Here is a 19207-nt window from a genome sequence, read left to right as displayed (position 1 = left end):
ACACGAGTTTCACAGAATTAGCAGCAGATGTTTGTGATCCTGCAAACCTCTTCTTCTCTCACCTGAATGGAGCAACAGGTGAGTCTGCTGCCTCTAGTGGTGGGAACAGCTGAACAGCTCACTTCAGACCAGACCCAAAGGCCATGAAGATAACTGAGGTGAGTTTAATAACCTGACAGGTCTGACTCTAGTTTCTCTTGTTCACCTGAATCTGATTAAAAGGCGCTCACAGGTCAAACTCCCGTATCCTGCAGTATTAGAGGTCAAATGTCAAAGGGAGGAAGCGGATACTGAACGAGCTGCAGCAGATGAACTTGAACTACACGACAAAGCTATGAGCTTCACCACAGACACACCTGTGAGCACCTGCTGAGACAGTTTGATGAAGCCTGTGGTTCAACTCCTGGAAATAAAAGACGAGCTCCAGGCTTCTGGTTATGATGGAAGCTGGTTTCGACCTGTGAAATAAAGTTTCCAGAACAATTATCAGCTTATTTATTAATTCTTTAGAATCACTACAGTGCTGCAACCTCCACACACAGAGTCTCTGAAACCTGTCATCACGGGGTAATTTCCACGGACAGCAGTTTATTTCAGCCGTGTTCCAACATACAGCGTTGACAGAACATCTGTGGACGGGGCTCGTCCTGGTCGATCCTGTGCCGTGTTGCCCCCCAGCTATCCACTGGAAACCAGTACAGATCCAGTTATAGACAGTGAATCCCCCATTTTACCGAGAGCAATAAACAACCCAACTTTACATTCAATCACTAAAGCACTTCACTGTGTGACTCACATTATAAAATTCACAAACTGAAACACATTGACAATTACATTGACACTAAAGGAACAGTCCCACAGTTTAGGAATTCCTCTAGGCAGCTACACTGCAGCAGAGAGGGGATGAACAGTGCATCTTTACCAGTAGATTACCAATCAGTCACCAGCCAGATGCTGAACATGCAGATCAGCGTCTTCACGTTTAGTCATTTGGCAAAGTGACTGGTTACAGGAACAGTTGTTAGTCATGAAGCTGCTGCTGAAACTCTAAAATCCCCTTTTTACATTTCTATTTCTGTCCCTGTTCAGTAAACATGACGCAACATGTAGAGCCGGCAACTAGAGGATCAACAGAAATGCTGGACTGTTCCTTTACAATAGCGTAAAAGTAAAGCAACTAATAAAAATAATGAAGGAGAGTGTCTGTTCAAAGTTAACGGAGCGTTGTGGGCTGATGTCAGTGCTCATTCCTCCAGTTTCTACAGCTCAGTGTCACAGAAGAGAAAAACAACTGTACAGTAAAAAGGACTCGACTCACAGTAAGTGATGAACTAAACCTCAAAGTAAATGACTGACAGGACTAAACTGGACAATGGAAGGCTGAGCCGTGTCAGGTCGGGTCAGTTCGACCTGAGTCCGGCTGAGCCGTGTCAGGTCGGGTCAGTTCGACCTGAGTCCGGCTGAGCCGTGTCAGGTCGGGTCAGTTCGACCTGAGTCCGGCTGAGCCGTGTCAGGTCGGGTCATTTCAGGGTGAATGACGTCATGTTGATGCTGACGCCTCAAGCTGCAGCATCTCTTTAGCTGTTTAATGTTTTAAAACCACACTGAAAGTAGTGAAGCTATTTTCACACTATCTCCAGACTGTCTGGGTCAGACGTGTTCTCACTCGGGGAAATAGTCCTTTGGTTTCTTTGAGGGGTGGTTCCTGGTCCGAGCGTGCAGGAGGCACGTTGAGACACTAAAAGTGCTGCAGAAATCACAGTGTTTTGTTTACAGCACATCGAAGCAGAAGCAGTCGCAGGATTAGCATCGACGTGTTATGTGTGGGCTCAGTCAGATTGGGAGGATAACCCTCTAGGTTCCAGTGCAGGTCTGACAGTGTGATGCAGAACAGAACAAAATGTCAAAGTGTGGTCTGGATACTGAACCATGAGCGGAAACCTGCAGATTAAGCTGATTATTCTCTATCACGGTTGTTAAAAAGCGTTGTACCAGGAGCACATCAGGTTAAAGCGGTTTAAACCTTTCTCAGTCTGTAGCGGAAATGTACGTCGTTGTTGGGCAGCAGGACTCCCAGTCCAGCTCTGCTGGGGTCCAGAGTGGCTCTGGTCTGACCTTCCTCCAGCTCAAGGTCGAAGTAGAGCAGCAGGAGACACAGGAACTGTTTGATCTCGTTGAGGGCGAAGTGTCGTCCGGGACACATGGTGGAGCCGGAGCCGAACGGCATGAGATAGTACTTGAGCTTCTGGCCGTCCTTGTAGAACTCCGTCTTCACTGTGCCGTCCTGCATGTAGCGGTCGAACCGGAAAGTCTGAAGGGATTTAGTTCTAAATCAATCATTGGATTCAAACACTTACAGTGGATTCTGTAAAGTGAATTTAACACTGGACAGATTCAGTTTTCACTGAAGGAGTTGTTTGTCATACCTCTGGATCCTCGTAGATCTCGGGGTCCAGGTGCATGATCTGAGGGTACAGAGCGATGATGTCTCCTTTCCTGACACTCGCCGAGCGCTCGGCATCCAGGCGCAGACTGAAGTCCTCCTGAGCCACCCGGATGTTCATGGAGGATGACGACAGACGGAGGCTCTCGTTGATGGAGCTCTCTGTGGAGAAGAGCAGACCTGTGGTTAGAGTCCAGCATCCACTGGAAATATGAAATCTGTCAAAGTGTCCCCACAGCAACAGAGAAGCAGAGAAGCTAAGTTTACCCAGATAGAGAAGTTTCTCCAGCTGCTCTCTGCTGAGCATCACGTCTTTGTCACTGCTGAAGTCCACGCCGCTGAGTGTCAGGAGGTCGTGGAGCTCCTGACGGACGACCTGCAGGGCCTCGGGGTGACTCACCAAGTAGTACATGGCCCAGAAGGTGGCGGGGGCGGTGTTCCCCACAGATGCCCAGAGCATAGCAAAATGATGAGCTGCAAGTCAGGGGGGAGAGGAATCACTCAAACTACTGTACAGGACGTAACCTCACATCTCAAGTTCCCATGTTAGTCAAAGTGAACTAATGAAAATAATAATAAGGAAATACTTTATTGATCCCATCGGGGAATGAGACGAGTCCGGACAGAGAGAAGAATCCAACTCCGTGAAAACAGGCCAAAAGAATGTGTGAGGATCTGTGACCAGCTGGAGTCAAACCACACTTTCATACTTTCACTTTCTTGAGTTGCACAATACGACTTAATCTGTGCTCCGAGAGATTCTGGGAAACACTGAACAGATTGTACGAGAGGAGGAGATCTGGCTGTAGAACGTGTGATGACTGTAACATGATGAGCAGCAGCTGATGATAAAAAAGACGTGTTGCTGGAACCAAAACACAACAACTCTATGAGCTGTCCCTAAAGTCCAGGATTGGTGGTCTGACCCCCTGTTCCTCTTGACAGACAGTGAACCCAGGACCCTCGGTGTCTTAAATGTGGCTGCATGTCCACAGGAATTTCCCCGAGGGGGATTAAAAGGATATTAATCATCGATCAGTAATTGTCATTATTATTATTGGGCCACATTTAGCACGTCTGTCAGGCGGTACTCCCACATCTGGTGCACCAGGGGATTCTGATCCTGATCAGTCCGGATGTGAATTGTGTGGGCTGAAAAAGACATTTATGATTTTTTACATCTCCACTACAGAATCATGCTCGTTTCTAATGCAGTGGCCCCTGAGGGCCCAAAGACCACGACTGTTCATTAATGGTTTCGGCCTTTTCTGCTGCCTGGACTCTGAGCTGATGACTGACCACACACTCTTTCCCAGATTGACTGAAGCCTGGTGCCACTGGAATGTTTTACCAAGGGAGCTTTAGCATTAGCACGTTAGCAAGTTACCTGCTTTGTCGACATCCCTCAGCGCGTCGTACTGCTCAAACAGCTCCGACCGTCTCTTGATGAACTGTGAAGTGTTGGACCAACACGACATCTTGTTTGGCAGGAAGTAGTTGATGAGCTTCTCGCGAATCGCCTTGGTCCGTCCCAGCAGCCGGATGGGGATCTGAGCAATGAGCAGAGGAAACATGGTGTCGAACTTGATGAAGTGGTCCATCAGCACGTCCATCCCGCTGTGGCGGCGGGTCGACAGCGGCCGGCCGTACATGGTGAGGAAGGTGGCCTCGAACATGATGGAGAAACAGAACTCGAACATGTTGCCAATCTTCCAGCCGCCCTCCTCCTGTAGGTGGTCCTGACGAAACACCAGCATCAGGTTACCCATCATGCTCTCTGTCAGCGGTGTGAGCTTGTCTCCCTGAAGTAGGTTGAAGGAGCGTTTGACCTGCTCGCTCAGCCCGGGGTACTTCCCGTTGATGACCGGTGGGTAGCCGAAAGTGACGGGCGCCACCTTGTCGGAGAACTCGTGGAAGTCCAGCTGCCGGCCTTGTTTGATGATGTTTGGGTACATTAAAGGGTCCGTGATGAAGGTCATGTATTTACCTGCGGAGGAGACGACACCTGAGTGACCACAGTACCAGACTCCTGACCAAACCTTTTTAGAAGAACGTGTGCGGCTGTTTCAGAGCGATTTGTTTTTAGGCCCTGAGTTTTCTCTTTGCTCCGTCCCACCGTGGAAACACGACGACATCCTGAACCTGGAGCCTGAACCTGTTTAACTTTGTTGTTTTTGGTTTTATTAGTTTTTATATCCCAGGATAGAGACGGGAGAAGGGAAGACGAGCTGATGATGGACAAGGGGACAAGACACTCAGCTCTGATTCACTGTAACTGGACCGTAATTTATTTAATTTATTCTTATTCTGATTTTATCTTATTCTTATTTTATTCTTATTCTGATTTTATCTTATTTTATTTTATTCTTATTCTGATCTTGTGGTCGTTAGTTGCTGTTAGTTTCGTAGCCAGTGTAGCAGCAGCAGCTCAGCAGTCAGTGTGCAGCTGTGCAACAACAGTTTCATCAGTGAATTATTAAACTGTTTGGGGCACAGACGAGTAAAGCCCTCCCCCCCCTACTGTACAGCACATAGACGCCCAGACTCAAAGTGTGAGTGAGGTTTGTCTCTCAGTCTTCTTGTGTCTTCTTGTGGTCGGTTTGTGTCTTTGAACTGAGCTCAGTCTGTGACCGGCGCCCCCTGACCTCTCGGGCCCCCAGGGCCTGTGCCTGGTATGTTTGTGACCAGCTGTGCTGGGTTCGGGTTAGGGTTAAATACCAACCTGCTATCCTCACTGTAAATACGTCTCCATATTTCTTCTTGTGTTCTTCAAGAAACTTGTGAGCATCTTTTCCAAACTCCAGAGCTTTTCCAACGTACGGGATCCAGCCTTTGATCAAAGGAGGTTCACCCGCTCTCCTGCAAAAGAGAAAACACTGATAAACCTGCTGCGGAACTCTCCGTCTGCTGCCTTTGATTCAAGCGGGGGCTGTTTCAGCTGCTGCTTCATGACCCACATACTTTCTCCTCTTTTATTTTCCTCGCTTCGCTCGTGTTACTGAATCCGCTCCTGGACTCTGGACTGCGTGATTGTGAAACCTGCTGGAACAAACACAGAACTCCCTCCTCCCTCTAACCTGAGAACACAGGTTCCCGCCCTTCCCCATTCTTTTCCTCTCTCTGCTGCTGATAATACGAAGCTCACCTCTCTCCACCTGAGCTGCAGAGCGTCTGCACTGAACTGTCCTCTCTGAGGATCCTTCCTCAGTCTGTGGACACTGGGGGTTATTTTACAGCTGATTACGATCACTCCTACTTCTGCAGCCGACTTTTACTCTCCCACAGTTTCACATTTCCTCTTTCTACACATTTATTGATTGATTCAAATATTGTAAATTCAACTGATTAATCTGTTTTCAGGAGCTAATTTTGATTCAACCAACGATTTCTCAGCAAATCATCTGCCAGACGTCCTCTTTATCTTTAGTATCGCGTCTTTGCTGATGGCCACTGACGTGCTGACAGTTCAATTCAATTTTATTTGTATTTTTTACAATTGACATTGTCACAAAGCAGCTTTACACAAGCAAAGAACAGTGAATGTGTATGAATCATAATAATCAGATTGTCAAGGCAAAAAAAACTCCCTGAGAAGACAACAGGAAGAAACCTTGAGAGGAACCAGACTCAACAGGGAACCCGTCCTCATATGGGTGATTACATGCTATGTGTCCAGTAGAACAGTTAGAGTTCTTTCTTTTTCCAGTCTTTGTGGTAAACATGAAGGAATGTGATTACCACCCCACTACTTCCTGCTGGGAGCTGATTGGCTGCTCCCCACAGACAGGAAGCTTTGAACTGGTCAATCGTCTTCAATCGACCTCAAGGTCCAGATTTTGAGTTGATGCATGTCGTTCTACACGTCCGTAGATTCAGTAGTAGAACTCCATCACACCGGTTCCTCACTGGTCAAAACTAGTTCTTCATGTGCTGCAGTTCTCATTGACCCAGCTCCTGTTCCGGGTCTGTTTGAGGACGGTCCACATTCGGAGCCGGTGTCTTCAGCTACTGTGTTCAGACGGTGAATCGATTCTGTGACCAGCTGATGATGAACTGACTGACGCTCTGATCCAGTCTGAGAGACGACACACAGCAGAGTGGAAAACCCCTCCAGAGGCCAGACCAGCTCAGCTGATCTGGATCCAGGAAAGTCCCTGAAGCAGCCGCTACCAAGTCAACACTTAGGTGTCCAACCTGTGGGTCTGGACCCCTCCCTGGGTCTTAACATGGTGTTTGTCAGTCTCGCTCTATTAAAACGTGACCAACAATCACGATCTGGACCAGAACAACTGAGCATCAGTGGTGGAGCCGAGACCGGTTCCATCCATTTGGGACCTGAAGCTCAAAGGGGGAAGAAGAACTGTACCGTGGCTTCCTGATGTTGGTGCCACAGACCTGCAGCAGGATCAGGCAGGACACCACCCAGCAGCCCTGATTCCTGTCAGACAGGGATCAGGGCTGATGATGATCTTATCAAGTCAGGAGCAAACGCAGAGGAGCCAAAGTTCCGTCAATGAGCCGCGTGTGATGCAGCTTTACCTTTCTAACCGAACCGAACCGAACCGAGCCGAGCCGACACAGAGCCGAGCGGGAGAACTGACCTCTTCCTGCCGCGGAGGACGCACAGGACCAGGGACAGGAGGCCGAGCAGGAGCAGCAGCAGCGGGGACATGTTGGAGCTTCTGTCCGGACGCGGAGCAGCTCCGACACACACGCTCCTCAGAGTTCCCGCAGCACGCACATGCACACGCACAGCTTCCGGTCCCAGCCTTCAGAATAAAGCGGTTTACTGGAGACCAGCCACCGAGACCGTCTGTCCCAAGACCCTCGAACCAGATCAGGAAGAACTGAATCCAGACCACAGCTGCAGACCAGGATTTGAGTCCCCTCTCCAGGTCCCACAGAGACAGTTCAGCTTAATTAAAGCATTAAAACTTATTAAAAGTGTGAAAGTTACTGAACGTTTTACTTTTTAAACTAAGAATAATTTTTTAAATCTTATTGTTAATAAGATTTTTAATGATCTTAAAATAAACTGTTTCTGAAAAACATCCAGAGGAAAAGATTTATTAATTCAACGCACATTGAATCTGTTTAATCAGTTTAACGACAATAAAACATACAACCACAAACAGCCTTTAGCTTAAGGCTGTCCCAGATGAACATCAGCAGTGAGGGCTAACCCCCCCCAAGGATGAAAACCTAGACCCGCTCCTGCTCTGGACCTGAACATGTTGGATTCTGCAGAAACCTGTTCTTTTAAACACGTGGAACAAATCTGGACCCGACTCCAGGAAGAAGGACGTTCAGGTGAACGACGCACCTGGATGACCAGGAACCAGTCTAGGTTCTGTAGAGACGTCACACCTGTAGGAATTAATGCTCAGCTGTGTGGTTCAGTGAGATAAACAATTGTTCTTACCTCCATAAAAAGTTTCTGATGTGAAAACAGACCTTGTCACAAATCCCCAACTGTTATCTACATGTTAATATTACTGCTGTGTCCCGGGGCTTTTATTTTGAAGGCAGACTGCTCTGTGCAGACATGAAGAGATGAAAGTTCAGCTGGAGAGTGACTCATCAGTAAAAGAGGACCAATAAATCACAAGAACACAAAGACCACCGTGTCACCGTCACTGATTTACAAGGGTCACTGACAAAACACAACGAATCCCATTGAAATCAGTAAAAGGGAGTTTGTCCTCTCCACTGTGTCCTGGTGCTGCTCAGAGGGCTTGTTGGGTCACCACAGAACCTCCACACTACTGGGTTGAACGGAACCAGAGGACTGTGGGTAGGAGACGACACCGACCATCAGATCCAGTCACATGAAAAGGTTTCAACACAACATCCTGTTCTCTCTTCCACTAAATGTCAATGTTACGTATGGGTTCAGAGCCTCACAGCACTGGGTAAAGGTCGGGGGGCAGAGGTCAGAACACAGAAAATGACCGGGCGTCATCATTTAAGTCTAAATGTTTGAATTCAACTTCTCTAAATTCCTGTCGGATGTTTTACAGCACTCACATAACGTGGTGTCACTCTGCTTCCTTTCCAGGTCCAGAACCAGGTCCAGGGTCCACATCACCCACCATCGCATTTGGCCCAACTCAGCGTTCAGACTAGAAGCTGCAGTTTCCCACAGTTCACAGCCCAGATGTGCTGGAGGAGCAGCTCACAGCTGGAAGACATTAACATCACTTCTGCTGGTGGTGAAACCGAAACCGTGAACAACGAGCAGCTTCCAGAGTCACAGTTTGACTCACGTCTGTGTCTGTGTAAAAACATGTCGATAGTTTAAAATGACCTGGAGAACTCGTGAACTAGTGTCGAACCATCGGCTCGTACGCACCTTTACTCAGAGTTTATTAAAGGTATCAGAGTCACCGGGTCCTTGTCTGTGAGCAAATAAAGAATAAACAGGTTGACAGAGAACAACAACATACAAGCTGACAACTGTACGCACAGCTAAATAAATAAATAAATATATATACACACACACTATATTATATATATATATACACACACACACACACACACACACACACACACATACATATATATAGAGAGAGAGAGCCAGTTTTATTATGTGCAAATTCCAGTACATTTGTTAGACACAGACGTTTAAAGATAGTGCTGTGTTTTCCAGTGTTGACCAGACGGTCACAGTTCTAGGAGGGAGCAGGCCGGATGTCTGAGTCCTTAGTTCACTGTGGATTCTGTTCACTGTGAAGTTCAGTTCCTGGAGAGTAGGGACTAGTCCGATGTAGTCAGCTGTGGTAGATGTGCTGAACCGGCCTGTTAGAGACGAGCAGATAGTTCAGCAGCTTGAGCCGTGAGGTCACAGTGAGTCACCGGCTCTCATAGTTTTGTAACTGTGGGAAAACCTTAAGCAGGTTCTGGTTGAGCAACTGATCCTGAAGTTTCAGTCGGATTGAACGCGTCAGTACATCGTTAAATGGAGTCTGTCTGTATGTGGAATGATCCCAGCTCTGATTCAGAACCACGTTTGATGAATCAGCAGCTGACGACTCAGATCAAACCTCCTTAATTCACACGCTCGATGTTCTACATCACTGTTCTGCAGAGATAAAGCAGCTCTGTGACTGAACCAGACGTCATGAAGTTTTCTCTTAGCTCTGGACAAAGACGTCATTATGTTGCGTTTGAGCGGTTGGATACTTAGCACAAGAATTAATTATTAATTAAGAACTAAAATACTACAGCGAGCCGCCTCTGTGACAACTGAACTTCATCTGAAATCTCCCACAAACCTGGTCCTGGTGCAGAATCTGTTGTCAAACAGTTTCAGTTTTCAGGACATTTCACAGTCACAGTCACTCTGGGGTCAAAGTTCATGAGAGTAAAATTATCCTCAAGCTCAAGTAACTAACGTTACGGCCGCTCGCACGTCTCATAATGCTCATTAAACAGTTTCCTGAACCTACACAAACTAAATCCAGCTGAGCTCAGTCCTCAGGAAGTGAGGCTCAGCTCCAGCCAGTGAGGGGGAGGGCGACTGGTTCAACTGACTGGGGTCCAGGTGAAGCCAGCCTCGCCTGGGGGGTCTGATGGTAGCTTATCTAAACAGCAGACTGTAGAAGATCTGCTACCTGGACGACAAACCTGAGCCGAGTTCAGTTCTGAAACCCTCCAGCTCTTTTTGAAATTCCTTCATGAAGCGACGACACAGAACTCGTTCAGACTCGTCTCAATGACCTCAGTTCAGTTTCTCTTACTCGTCCTGACTTTGAGTTTGAAGAGTTACCGCTCACGGAGGCCAGGGCTCAGACAAAGTGAAGAAGCAAAGAAAGGACAGAGACAGTGGGAGGCTGTACCCCCATAAAAAAAATCGAACACTTGTTTTTGGAATACAGCAGCTCGCGTGTGTCGAGTATTTGCTGAGGCGTTCGCAGCCTCCTGAACTGCAGTAACCTCTTGGTGACGAGCCGCATTCAGCAGCTCTTTCTGTCTCAAATCAAAGTCTCAGCTTTCAGTCCTGAACAAAAACCTCTGTTCAGCGTCCGTGGAGCTCAGGAGCAGAGTCGCCGCAGACGCTCGCAGCTCAAAGAGCCTCATTCACTTCATGTATAAAACACAGACTGAGCCCGAGCTGCAGGAAAATAAAAGCTAACACATTAATGCAGCGTGGACATGGTTACACAGTGAGCTGTGGTCCGATCAACGTCTGACCTTAGTAAAGACGAATCTAACAGGTGAAGTCGAGACTAAGTTTGATGCCACACATTTTATTCTCTAAACAAACTGTACAGCAGCACACTGATGATGAACAGATGTGTCCAGGTTCAGGAAACAAGTCAAAAAATCAGAAACCACAAAACAACAGAAGGAAACTGGGTTTTTAGGGCTGTTCACTAAAATGTTCAAGATCCCACATGAATAAAACCTGAGTAGAAGAGAAACGCAGAGATCAGCTCATGCAGGAATCTATTCAAATGTAACAGCACAAACGCGTGAAGCACATGTTACCATCTGTTTTAGTTTAAACATGTTCTCAACACGTAACAACCAAAGCAGAGTGAACTCCGGGTCTGGGAGAACACGACAGACTGGGACCAGAACAAACCGTGTCTTCACCACAGAAACTGATCCGGATCAACAGCATCAGTCAGAGTCATGAAGACACAGACGAGCTCAGACACGAGACCAAACGTGAGTCGTTTGCAGAGGCGTGAAGTCAAACCACTGAAACAACCAACAGGCTGCTGCAAGTCGTCACGATGTGTCTGCTCCCGTTGTTAAATGAACATTTAATGTGAAGGACTAGAAAGACCATGAGATCCAGGTCTGAGGTGAGACTAGTCCCAGTTTGGCTCAGGTGTCACTTTGTGGTGCTCATTCCCTCCATGTTAAAAACGAAATAAAAAAGCTTGTCCCACTCTGGACTGGATCATTCTGGATCCAGGTAGAAGATCCTGACAGTCGTTACAAGTTTATAGGAAACTAATCAGCGGATCAATTAATCAATCAGTGAACACAGATGGACGATGGGACTAAACGCACAGTTTGTTTAGTTTCATCATTTGTGTCTTTTTGTTGTTAGTGTGAAGATTCTGTGTGGTCCAGGTGACGGGCTCTGGAAGTTGAGGCGTGACAACTGGACTTGTTGGTAATTAGGTCCAAACACAAACACATTTGGCTCAGATCACTGGACTAACTGTCCTCAGACTGAAGAAGCTACTTGATGGGTAGTGACCAATCAAGAAGGAAGTCCAGTGACCAGGACTCAGCTTCCAGAGAACCTCACCTGGAAGACTGAGAATCTGTTAACCTATAAGATACCGATAGGTCAACGGGAACCAGAGTCCAGTTGTGTTCCTTGAGAAACGTCGGCATGTTCAGTACGACTCATGATTTTTAGGAGACAGGGTTGTCATGACTTTAGAAAATGTAACCGTGTGAGGTTCTCAGGCGTCTCATATTCAGATCAGTCATGTCAGGCTGCTGTGAATGGGATTGGACAGCGTGTGGTGTAGGCGGAGCTATGAGCACACCTGGCAGGTACACAAACAATCACAGGAAGAGAAGAAGAGTACAAATCTGTACAAGGTCATTAAAGGTCAAGTCAGCGTCTGGAAACAGTGCTGGATCTAAACCCAGACATGGTGGGTTTATATCTCACCATGTGGTTTCCTTCTATTGTGTCTTAAGGTTCAGACCCGTCTGCTGTTCTTCCTTTAGCCTCAATTTGTGTAGATTAATCACTAATCACACATCGAGACACAATTAGAGGAAGAGGGAAGGAGATAACAGCCAACGTGCTCCGAGGGAATGGCAACTTTTAAAAAGGGAAACGACGTCAGGTCAGTCCTGTTAATACTGTCTGTCTGCAGGTTTTTGTTCACAGGAAAGTGTTCGCTCGGCTCTTCAATCTGAGGCCGCCTGTGGTCCCAAGTTTAAAAAACATCCATCTCAGGTTAAACTGTGCAAAATGGTCACAAAGTGTTTCCCAACAACCTTCAGCTTGTTACACACGGCCGACAAGAAGGAAAGTAACATCGCTCCATAAATTACCACCATGGTGTGATGTGAGGCAGTTTCAAAGTAAAAGCTTAAAAAGGTATAAAGGCATTCATACAGAGTTATAAACACAGCGGCTGCATTCAGAGGGAAAGTCAGAGACAGAAAGTAAAGCACCAAAATATCAATATCTCTTATTAATTTAAGTAACGAAACCGACAGTCTGTCTTTCAGTTTGTCAGAAACGATGACAAATACTCACAAGAAGAAATCCTCACTCCGTGTTTCCACTTCCACACATCCAAGAAGCATTTAAGACAGGAACTCGAATTATGGTCTCAAACCTGGTCCACAGGTTGGACCAGCGGTCAGTGTTTTAGGAATCACTGTGTAAAACTAAACTGTTTCACAGAGGATCTGATTCAGCTGTAGCGACACTTTGGACACACATCAACGGGTGTTTCTATTGTTCTGTCCACCCCACAGTCAGGCTGAATGACAGAAGCTCTTCTCAGTATGATGCAGTCCAGCAGAACCTCCATCACACAGTCGAAACTCCTCCTGTCTAAAGTCTGTATAAAGTCAGTGAAAGCCTGAGAAGTTTGTCTGTTTTAACGTTTTACCGTGTTCAGGTGCTTTGAAGCAGCGTCTACTGTTTGGACGCCTCTTGTTAAGTGTATTGGGTGTTTGTCATCATTTCTGAACCATCAGTAACTGAACCAGTGACTTTGTCGTTTGTGGATCAGAGGAACTGAAGGCACCGCTCTCTGATGTTGCTCGTCCTTTAAAACACGTCAAACTGCAGGAAAAGTCTGTAATAAATAAATTACGCAAGAGAGAAGGAGGAGTCTGTTAAGACAATTTGGTTTGTAACACATGGACCCGTTTACAGAGGCCACACCTCCACAGGTCTCTCTCAGAAGCTTGGAACTAAAACCAGAATCCTGTGGGTTTTGGAAGGGCCGGCTCGTCTCCCCTGTCACAGTGCTGAGAGACCGTGGATCAGTTTTTACACTCACTGTTCAAGTCTCAGTTTTTGTTTCTCTGTTTGGCTGAGACACAGCGGTGACATTTGGCAGCTGGTGGATTTTGGTTCAGAGACGAGGTGAAGGTTTAATGGAGGGGGCAGGAGGGGGGAGCGGCCCTGCTCGGTCACCAGTAGAAGGAGCGGGACAGGAAGTTGGCGGCAGTGCTCAGCCAGCTCGACCCGTCCTGGCCTGATCCCACACGGCTCACTGCTTTGTCAGGCTCCTGTGACGGACTCTCGTCTTCCGGCAGATAGTCTGGAAGATCCACGTTCTGCTCCACCTCCACTGAACCGTCCTCCACCAACGGGATCAAAACCTGAGGACACCCACAGTGAAAACGTGCTACAGATACAAGTTCAACATACCTGACTGACAACAGAGGGCCGTCAGGTGAGATGGGTTTGTTGGACCTGCAGACACATTTTTTTGCTGAGTAAGAGAAAGTGCTGGACTTGGTAGGCTGGCTACAATCCTAATATACGCTGAACAAGGCTAGCAGTTTCCTACTGCTACCAGTCTTTATGCTAAGCTAGGCTAACGCATTAAGTAGTTTAGTGCACTCACACAAGTGGTGTTGAGCTCAACATCAGGATTTATCTAAATGTTGAAATAGTCCTTACTAGACGGTCATAAATGGTCTGTGATATAAGGTCCCCCCCCTTAGAAAAACAGAAGCTGGTTCAAGCTCTGTAATGTTTAATCCCCAGTAGAAACACTGAGACCTTTCTGGACTGAAGTGGACGTTGTGAGTTAGGAAAAACCAAAAGATAATTTTTCACTGAGTTCTCTCATTGTGTCTGCAGCTCTGGTTCAGCCTCAGCCTGACTCTGCTGCCCCCTCCTGGTGTGAACACCAGGGGGGGCAGCAGGATATTTTGTTATTGTTTCAATCTCCAGTATCTAAAAGATACTGAAGATTCACAAGGAGGCTAAAGACTAAAAAATCAACCATATACACAACTCCACCATTTATCCAGTGTAACCAGTATGTAAAGATTTACTAACTGGTTTCTAACTGACGTTTATTAACATAAAGATTAACATGTGAACAGTGTAACAAGTGTAACCGTTAACACTTTAAAGCAGTCAAATAAGAATCTGACCTCGTCTCCGTTTTCTCTTTTCACCACCTGCTGAGCCGTCATCACCTGAGTGGTGGAGATCGCAGACGCCAGAGCCTGAGCAGGAAAACGCTGAACATCAGTTAATCATGTCTTTATAAAACATAACCCAGTATTCCAGGGTTTCCAGGATTCATCAGGAGTTTCCATGATGAGACTTAACAACTCATAAACTGCTGTAAGTGTGACAAACTTTCATCAGTGTGGATCATTCGTTTGTCATCACTCACCTCAGCCTTCAGGTCCGATCGGACCCGGACGATGCACCTCTTCACGGCCATCTGGAAGGTGAAGCTGATCACTCCTCTGACCTTCAGCAGAGCGTCCTCACACAGACTCCTCCGACACTGAGAGGAAACACATTTACAGCCAGATGTTAAGTGACATTCACTTCACCCTTTCCTTTCATTCTCCTTTGTCTAAATGCCTTTTCAGTGGTGGTAAGCTTTTAATGTAGAGGCTGTCTGAAATCTGAATATTCTGGGTCAAACCTGTTGTATTTCTCTGTAATTTAAAACACGTTTGGGCTGTTTACAGAGCAGAGCTTCAAAGTTTATCTCATCAGAAAGAAACTGCTTGTGCTGCAGCCGATTTACGTTGTTCTCATGTTGTGATGTCTTTATCTTATTATTTCTATTACTTTTGTGTAGATAATAAACTAGTTTTGAAATTAGGTTCTACCTGCTCAGATCATGTTGTTCGAGAGAGTTTTTATCTTCGTTTTTACCTTTGGATTCATCCTTTCACTGATCCGAAAGACCGGAGAGCAGCAGCTGCTCCATCACCATGGAGACAGCTCCTCTGTTTACACCCGGGATCAGCTGATCTTACTGAGGACGACCGGAGTAAAAGATCAAACTTTGTCCGGGACTTTAAACATTCCAGAGGAGATCAGAAGAAGAACAACGAGAGGATGTAGGGAAGGCAAAAAACATCAAGGAGGAAATAAAGAACGGAGAAGAGCGATGTTCAGAGAGAAGGTGAGAAGATTCAAACCACATCTCCCCTCTGTGATTATGATCAATGTGAGATCACTGGACAATAAGATGGACGAACTGACAGCTCTGGTGAGGATGGAGAAAATCTTTGCTGAGTGTAGTTTGATGTGTTTCACAGAGACATGGCTGCATGATGGTATTCCTGACTCCAGTGTTAATATAGACGGTTTCTGCACCGTGCGCTGGGACGGGGGGGTGGGGGGCAACGCCGCAGCTGCTTGTGACATCATTCAGACAGTCACCTCCAGCCTGCAGACCCGACACCCTGACGCCTTCTTTATGATCTCTGGAGACTTTAATCAGATCAGCAGACTTCAGATCAGGAGACAGGGAGGCAGCAAGGAGGGTCCAGAGACTGCTGTCTGTCAAGATCGGGAAGGGGAAGGAGACGTACAGGAGAAAACTAGAACATAGCCTTCAACAGAACAACACCAGGGAGGTTTGGAGGGGTATGAGGACCATCACTGGCTACAAGTCCAGCAGCCAGGAGAATGTGGGGACTGTGGACCGAGCCAATGAATTGAATCATTTTTTCAATCGATTCCAGGCTGATCCACAGAGCCCACTTCAGTTCACCAACTGCTCCTCAGTCCCTCCCCCACACGACCCACCCTAACAATCTCAGCTGAGCAGGTGAGAAGAGAGCTGAACAGGCTTCACCCCACAAAGGCTGCAGGTCCTGATGGAGTCAGTCCAAGGATGCTGAAAGCCTGTGCTCCTCAGCTATGTGTTGTTCTCCAACACATCTTCAACCTCAGCCTACAACTGGAGAGAGTTCCTCTAGGGTGGAAAAAGTCGTGCCTGGTTCCAGTGAACGTCCCAGAGTCCTCAATGACTTCAGACCAGTGGCTCTGACATCACACATCATGAAGGCTTTTGAGAGGCTGATCCTGGAGTCCCTCCGACCTCTGGTCAAACCCTCACTTGACCCCCTCCAGTTTGCCTATCAACCCCATATTGGAGTGGATGACGCCATCATACACCTTCTCCATCGCACCTACACCCACTTGGACAAGCCTGGAGGCTTAGTGAGGATCACACTCACCGAGTCGTCCAGTCCGTCGATGTGGAGGATGACGGTTTTGGCTCTTTTGTTGCTGGAGCCCAGGAAGAACTGCGCTTTACGGCGGCTGCTAACGCTCTCCTCGGCCGGCTCAGAGTCAACGCTGCTTGAAGCCTGCAGGAGCTCGTAGATCTCAGACGCCAGCAGCTTCGTCTCTCCAGGAGTGGTCGACCTGGGCGATACAACAAGATGAAACTTCTGTTTGATTTCGACCCTGTTGATAGTATTAGTATACTTTAGGTATTATATATGGTACTGACCAAATTAGTTAACAGCAATAATAGTGAATTACTACAGTTTTTATTTAGTTTTTAAACCATTTTCATTTTGACCCTGAGAGGGGTCTTAAAACTGTCTTGAAACTTTGAATCACATGTGGTACCTGCTGACACAGATACCTGTCCAGGTAAAGATCGACTCACTTCTGCATGACGTTCTGGAGGCTCAGCATCATCCCCAGTTCTCCCTTCAGCTTCTCTCGGTTGGCTCGACATTCTGCCAGGTAACGGATCGCCTGGAATAACATCATCCAATCACCTTGATGTTTGTTTTGGATTTCGTTTAAACCCATGGACGACCTACACTCTGTACTGTCCCTCAAGGCAGCAGCTGAGCAATGTTACTTTAAAGTAATAAAACATCTTCTCTCTCCTGTAGTCGTTTCCTCCTCTCTGTTCTCCTCTGCAGGTATCCTCCTCCTTGAAGCTGTTATCTCCAGAATCCAGTTACTGGTCCTACCAACCTGTGCTGTTTCTGCTGCTTGTTGTTGTTTTTGTTGCCTGCTGTTCTTTTCTCTCTCCTCTTTCCACTCACCCCAACCTGTCGAGGCAGATGACCGCTCACCTTGAGCCTGGTCCTGCTGGAGGTTTCTTCCTCTAAAGGGAGTTTTTCCCTCTCCACTGTCTCCTGGTGCTGCTCAGTGGGGTTGTTGGGTTTTCTAAATAATTCTGTATACAGTTATGTGAGAGATGACTTCTGCTGTGATTTGGAGCTTCACTAATAAAACTGAATTGAATTGGCATACAGCCAGTATCCTAATCTGTTTTGTCCCACTTCAGATGTGCAGGACAGTGACTGCGACATGGAGTGACGCATCAGACTGAAACTAACAAACCAAAAGTCTGAATAAGTTGGTTTCTACTTTTCATTATATTCAGACAGTTCAAGCTTTAAAGGGAACAAATAGAAGTCAGCATATCTTCTGTCACTGTACAGTTAAAACCTTTGAGCCATGTAGGCCAAAGTAGAGGAGTAATCAGATTACTCAGAAGTGATTTTCAAGGTAATCCCTCCACTGATTGGTGTAACTCACCAAGAGGGCAGAGTAGACAACCTGAGGGTTCGGGTGGTCCAGGAACAGGATGAGTCCAGGCAGACAGCCTTGGTCCTGGACGATGGCCCTGCGGTTCATGGGGTCTGCGGCCAGGTCCCTCAGCTGGTTGACCACGGCCAGGGCTTCCGGCTCTGTACTCATGGCTGACGGTCAGTCATCCACGCACGAACGAGCTGAGGACAGCAGAGACAAACGTTCAGGGTTTGTTATATGTACATTTATTATAAATGATAAATCACTGTTTCAGTTCCTGATTCTACTTCTTGGTGCCTTTCTGCATCATTCATTCATCATTCATTCATTCTTTATTTTATTATTTTATTAACACGGAGCCACCTGTTATCTCATCAAATACAAGCACAGACAGTAGGACAGACAACCTATAGACTGTTTTAATTAAATAAAATACAGACTAATGGATGAAACATGAGCCGAACTCTGCACATTATTTAACACATGAAGTCATGTAAACATCACATCTCATCAGCACCGTCCTCGGTTGGTCCTCCTGCAGACCACAGACGCGGTGGTATGCCAACAGGACCGGGTGTTGTCTCCCGTGAGCCCGGCTCTCAGGCTGCATATTTCGGGTCAGAACCGTCTGGCCAAGCTAACATCTGGAGGAATGCTAATGCTAACGGCACTCACCTCTGACGGTCACCGGCTCCGAGCAGCGGCTAATGCTAGCTGTCCGGTTAGCTTGTCCTCGGTTAACGTTTCTTTACCAGCAGCTGGAGACAGAATACGGCGACTCACAGATTATTTATCACTGAAATTTAATTTAAAATACGTTAATGATGCCGTTTAGACGGACAGTAAATAAATCGTGCTGAGTCTTCCTGCCGAAAAAGAAACCAGAGCCACCACGCAACAAAACGGGCTGTGATTGGACGCTAGCAGCCACCTGATACTGCTGACCAATGAGCTGCGTTGTTCTACTAGTTAAAGGTCCAACGCCCTGTGGGCAGAGACGAGTCTATAGGAGGATGAAGGAGGTCAGGTGAGGTCAGGTGGGGACAGGTGAGGTCAGGTGAGGTCAGGTGAGGTCAGGTGAGGTCAGGTGAGGACAGGTGAGGTCAGGTGAGGTCAGGTGGGGTCAGGTGGGGACAGGTGAGGTCAGGTGAGGTCAGGTGAGGTCAGGTGGGGACAGGTGAGGTCAGGTGGGGACAGGTGAGGTCAGGTGAGGTCAGGTGAGGTCAGGTGGGGACAGGTGAGGTCAGGTGGGGACAGGTGAGGTCAGG

The 19207-nt window shown here is 47.1% G+C and overlaps 2 protein-coding genes across 5 annotated transcripts; both read right to left on the bottom strand.

The window, feature by feature from the left end:
- Window positions 1-480: 480 nt before the first annotated feature.
- LOC113162806 (cytochrome P450 7B1) lies at window positions 481-7212 on the bottom strand. 3 transcript variants are annotated; one of them, XM_026361019.1, is made up of 6 exons: window positions 7045-7212; window positions 5166-5302; window positions 3831-4430; window positions 2711-2917; window positions 2427-2605; window positions 481-2311 (listed from the first exon to the last, which is right to left on the bottom strand). In XM_026361019.1, exons 1-6 carry the CDS (start codon window positions 7113-7115, stop codon window positions 2018-2020), a joined length of 1488 nt encoding a protein of 495 aa, XP_026216804.1. In that variant the 5' UTR covers window positions 7116-7212; the 3' UTR covers window positions 481-2017. The 3 variants fall into 3 exon arrangements, with proteins under 3 accessions (XP_026216804.1, XP_026216805.1, XP_026216803.1); XM_026361020.1 differs by lacking the exon at window positions 7045-7212 and adding an exon at window positions 5405-5974; XM_026361018.1 differs by having other exon boundaries at window positions 2427-2917.
- A 1586-nt stretch (window positions 7213-8798) lies between these two features.
- On the bottom strand, window positions 8799-18843 carry LOC113162808 (armadillo repeat-containing protein 1-like). Of its 2 annotated transcripts, XR_003298845.1 has the most exons (8): window positions 18615-18843; window positions 17946-18139; window positions 17056-17147; window positions 16616-16805; window positions 14803-14919; window positions 14555-14629; window positions 12687-13768; window positions 8799-8841 (listed from the first exon to the last, which is right to left on the bottom strand). XR_003298845.1 is itself a non-coding variant. In XM_026361021.1 (7 exons), the coding sequence occupies exons 2-7, from the start codon at window positions 18105-18107 to the stop codon at window positions 13577-13579; spliced, it is 828 nt and encodes a 275-aa protein (XP_026216806.1). In that variant the 5' UTR covers window positions 18108-18139; window positions 18615-18843; the 3' UTR covers window positions 9005-13576. The 2 variants fall into 2 exon arrangements, 1 of the variants encoding a protein (XP_026216806.1); XM_026361021.1 differs by lacking the exon at window positions 8799-8841 and having other exon boundaries at window positions 9005-13768.
- Window positions 18844-19207: the final 364 nt, after the last annotated feature.

This window comes from Anabas testudineus, chromosome 17, assembly GCF_900324465.2.
Source record: "Anabas testudineus chromosome 17, fAnaTes1.2, whole genome shotgun sequence".
In the NCBI taxonomy this organism is placed as follows: domain Eukaryota; kingdom Metazoa; phylum Chordata; class Actinopteri; order Anabantiformes; family Anabantidae; genus Anabas; species Anabas testudineus.
Note: the sequence above shows the minus strand (reverse complement) of the source record. Positions and strands in the feature narration are given on the sequence as shown.

What these genes read in the sequence shown, in the direction of transcription:
- LOC113162806 (XM_026361018.1), bottom strand. Translation starts at nt 7,115, where the DNA reads ATGTCCCCGCTGCTGCTGCTCCTGCTCGGCCTCCTGTCCCTGGTCCTG. An exon ending in ATTTACAGTGAGGATAGCAG is followed by an intron (nt 4,431 to 5,165) that starts GTTGGTATTTAA and finishes TCTCCTCCGCAG; the next exon opens with GTAAATACATGACCTTCATC. An exon ending in AGATCTACGAGGATCCAGAG is followed by an intron (nt 2,312 to 2,426) that starts GTATGACAAACA and finishes AAATCCCTTCAG; the next exon opens with ACTTTCCGGTTCGACCGCTA.
- LOC113162808 (XM_026361021.1), bottom strand. Translation starts at nt 18,107, where the DNA reads ATGAGTACAGAGCCGGAAGCCCTGGCCGTGGTCAACCAGCTGAGGGAC. An exon ending in TTGTCTACTCTGCCCTCTTG is followed by an intron (nt 17,148 to 17,945) that starts GTGAGTTACACC and finishes ATGTTATTCCAG; the next exon opens with GCGATCCGTTACCTGGCAGA. An exon ending in CTCCAGAACGTCATGCAGAA is followed by an intron (nt 16,806 to 17,055) that starts GTGAGTCGATCT and finishes TGTATCGCCCAG; the next exon opens with GTCGACCACTCCTGGAGAGA.